Here is a 3,667-nt window from a genome sequence, read left to right as displayed (position 1 = left end):
ATTTAGACAGATTTATGAACAACAATTGAGAGAAATAAGTCTTTTGACTACATAGAAAAAGTCTTAGATCTTTGAGTTCAGCTTGTGAAAAATGGTTTGGGTTTATAATTTTGTCCAGTGTGTATATATATCCATATATGTACAGTGGTGTGAAAAAGTGTTGACACCTTCTCATTTCCTGTTCCTGTTGCATGTTGTCACACTAAGTGTTTCGGAACATCCAACCAATTAAACAATAGTCAAGGACAACACAAGTAAACACAAAATGCAATTTGTAAATGAAGGTGTTTTTATTAAAGGTGAAAAAAAATCAAACCTCATGGCCCTGTGTGAAAAAGTGATGCCCCCCTGTTTTAACATACTATAACTGTGGTTGTCCACACCTGAGTTCAATTTCTCTGCCACACCCAGGCCTGATTATTGCCACATCTGTTCACAATCAAGGCATACTTAAATAGGAGCTGCTTAACACAGTAAGGTCCACCAGAAGATCCTAAAAGCTACACATCATGCCGAGACCCAAAGAAATTCAGGAACAATTGAGAAAGAAAGTAATTGGATCTATCAGTCTGGAAAGGGTTATAAAGCCATTTCCAAAGCTTTGGGAATCCAGCGAACCACAGTGAGAGCCATTATCCACAAATGGCGAAGACATGGAACAGTGGTGAACCTTCCCAGGAGTGGCGGCCGCCCAAAATACCCCAAGAGCGCAGCGACGACTCATCCAAGAGGTCACAAAAGACCCCACAACAACGTCCAAAGAACTGCAGGCCTCACATTGCCTCAGTTAAGGTCAGCGTTCATGCCTCCACCATCAGGAAAAGACTGGGCAAAAATGGCCTGCATGGCAGAGTTCCAAGGAGAAAACCACGCTGAGCAAAAAGAACAAAAAGCTGTCTCAATTTCTCCAAACACATCTTGATGACCCCAAGAATTTGGACAACATTCTGGGACCGAGAGAACAAAGTGGAACTCTTCGGAAGGTGTGGTCCAAAATATCTGGCGTAGAGGAACACTGTATTTCATAAAAAGAACATTATACCAACAGTAAATATGGTGTGGTCGTGTGATGGTCGGGGCTGTTTTGCTGCTTCAGGACCTGGAAGACTTGCGTGATAAAAGGAACATGAATTCTGCTGTCTACCAAGAGATCTGAAGGAGAATGTCCGACCATCTGTTCGTGTACTCAAGCTGAAACGAACTTGGATTCTGCAGCGGACAAGATCCTAAACACACCAGCAAGTCCACCACCGAATGGCTGAAGAAAAACAAAATAAAGACTTTGGAGTGGCCTAGCCAAAGTCCTGACCTGAATCCTATTGAGATGTTGTGGTATGACTTAAAAAGGCCGTTCATGCTCGAAAACCTCTAATGTAACTGATTAGGACAATTCTGCAAAGATGAGTGGGCCAAAATTCCTCCAGGATGCTGTAAAAGCACGTTATCGCAAACGCTTGGTTGCAGTTGCTGCTGCTAAGGGTGACCCAACCAGTTATTAGGTTTAGGGGGCAATCACTTTTTCACACAAGGGCCATGATGTTTTGATTTTTTTCACCTTTAATAAATAACCACCTTCATTTCAAATTGCATTTTGGTTTCCTTGTGTTCCTTGATATTGTTTAAATTGATTGATGTTCCGACACACTTAAGTGTGACAAACATGCAAAGGAACAGGAAATGAGGAAGGGGGCAAACACTTTTTCACACCACTGTATGTGTGTATGTATATATATTCATGACAGTAATGTGAGGAATCACATACCACTAATAACAAAGCTGCGGGCAAACAAGAAGCAACACCAGTGTGTCAATCTGTGAAACTGAACCTCTCCTTCTCCTTTCAGAGGATTCATCATCAGAGAGCGGCAGTGGGAACGGCCTGCCAGCCCTGACCCCTCCCTCCTCCGCTGTGACGGACGCTGCCATAGTCAGGGAAACCAAGGTCAACGGCAACGGTGGTCCCGCCCCGCTGGACTTCAGCACGCCTACTTCCTCCTCCTCATCATCCGAAGACCAGCAGCCGATGAACCTGAGCGAGCCCCCTCCTCAGCGCCGGCCCCTGGCCGCCGCACACCTACCCGTCACTGTGTCGGCGGCGGCCGCGGCTCTGCTTGGCGCTCTGCATCCCAGCGCGCCTGAGGAGCTCCGCAGGAAGTACCCGCTGGCTGCCAAACCTCCCCTGGCTCCACACCCGGCACTGCCTCTGCCGCACACACACACACCCCACACACACAGTGCGCATACTCCCATCACACACACCCAGTCCCACACAGACACCGCCGAGCTGCGTCTGGACCGAGACGGCAGGGACTACGGGGGCAAGGTGAGACCGCATGCACACACACACACTCACACATATACACACACACACACACACACAAACACACACACACGCACGCTCGAATCACAAACACACTATGAGATTTAGTAAAGAAGGAGTTAATCTGTCTACACAAAGCGCATGCAGGAGTCAATCACGGGAGGCTCGTATCCAGGGTGGGAATTAGTACTTTTTCAAAGTGGCGGCTGACTTTGCCTTGCAAACCAGCCACAGAGGCGGGTGGAGTGGTTTTCAGCGCTAGTCCATGACATCGGTTTAAAAAAATGTGGCAACATATCCCCGGTGTTAGGAGGCCCACTGCCAAGCCAGCAGTAGAAACTGTTGAGGGCAAAGTAAAGTAAAAGAGAAGGTGGCGAAGGGAAAATGAGGGAATGGTTAGCCTACTAGGGTTGGGAGATGTCCCCTAAATTGGCAGATTTAAAAATGCCCTCTGTAAATAGAAAGTTTTACATGCTGCCACCTGCTGGTAGGGGCAACATATTACAACTTGACCAGCTTTCACTTAACTACGGTGCCGTAAAGTCTACATTCAATCAGATCTCTGTGATCTGCGTAACGACAGTACAGAGGAGCGACAGTAATAACCTAATATACCATCATTACTGAGATTAATCTACATTCTCAGTTATATTTGCACTGATTGCCTTGCAGTGTACATGAACAGATGCACAATATTAGCTCACACATAAAATAGCACCATCGTGAATTATCCTCCTGTTGCTAAAGTCCTGTTGTTCATAAATCCTACATAACGTCGTCATCAGACTTACTTATTGATGCACGGACACAGTGGTATCCACAAAGTTAGTCCAATGAGGGGATAAAAGAAAGAGTGATAGTGTTCCACATTAACGCCTTTTCTCTCTCGCTGGAGACCGCTGTGTCTAAGCCGAGGCGCAGAGCATGACCTTACCGCATTCTGATACGTTACTAGGCCAGGTAGAGCGAGCTACTGTACGGACAGGGAGAGAGAGAGAGACTGTCATTACAAATAGTTTGCAAGTAAGGGGGGAAGTAGCTTCCACTTAAGGGGCAGTACAGCGCAAAGTGTCTTTGCAAGTTTAAGACCGTCCACTAGGAATAGAGTGTGTCTGACAGGGTGAGGGGGGGGCATCATGATGGTGGCTCTCCATCGTGATGCCAGTCAACCATCACGATGGACGATGATATGATATTGTCCATCAGCACGACCCTATCGCCTACCTTACAGACGACCAGTCCATGCACCTTACTTCCTGTTAAACCTACTCTTCTTCGGAAAACAAAAACAGTGTGTTGGTTAGAGGAACAACTAACCTTATATTAGAGGCAATAAAAGACCACGAG

The 3,667-nt window shown here is 46.4% G+C and overlaps 1 protein-coding gene across 1 annotated transcript in view; it reads left to right on the top strand.

Moving 5' to 3' along the window:
* Positions 1–1,053: 1,053 nt before the first annotated feature.
* The window catches only part of LOC116670580 (nucleolar protein 4-like), an 11,451-nt gene continuing 8,837 nt past the window's right edge, over positions 1,054–3,667 (top strand). The window contains exons 1-2 of the mRNA XM_032501158.1: positions 1,054–1,072; positions 1,845–2,323. Coding sequence (XP_032357049.1) covers positions 1,054–1,072; positions 1,845–2,323 — 498 coding nt within the window. The remainder of the gene's footprint in view (positions 1,073–1,844; positions 2,324–3,667) is intronic.

The sequence above is a fragment of the Etheostoma spectabile genome, chromosome 20 (assembly GCF_008692095.1).
Source record: "Etheostoma spectabile isolate EspeVRDwgs_2016 chromosome 20, UIUC_Espe_1.0, whole genome shotgun sequence".
Lineage (NCBI taxonomy): Eukaryota > Metazoa > Chordata > Actinopteri > Perciformes > Percidae > Etheostoma > Etheostoma spectabile.
This window is presented reverse-complemented; position numbering and strand designations above follow the sequence as displayed.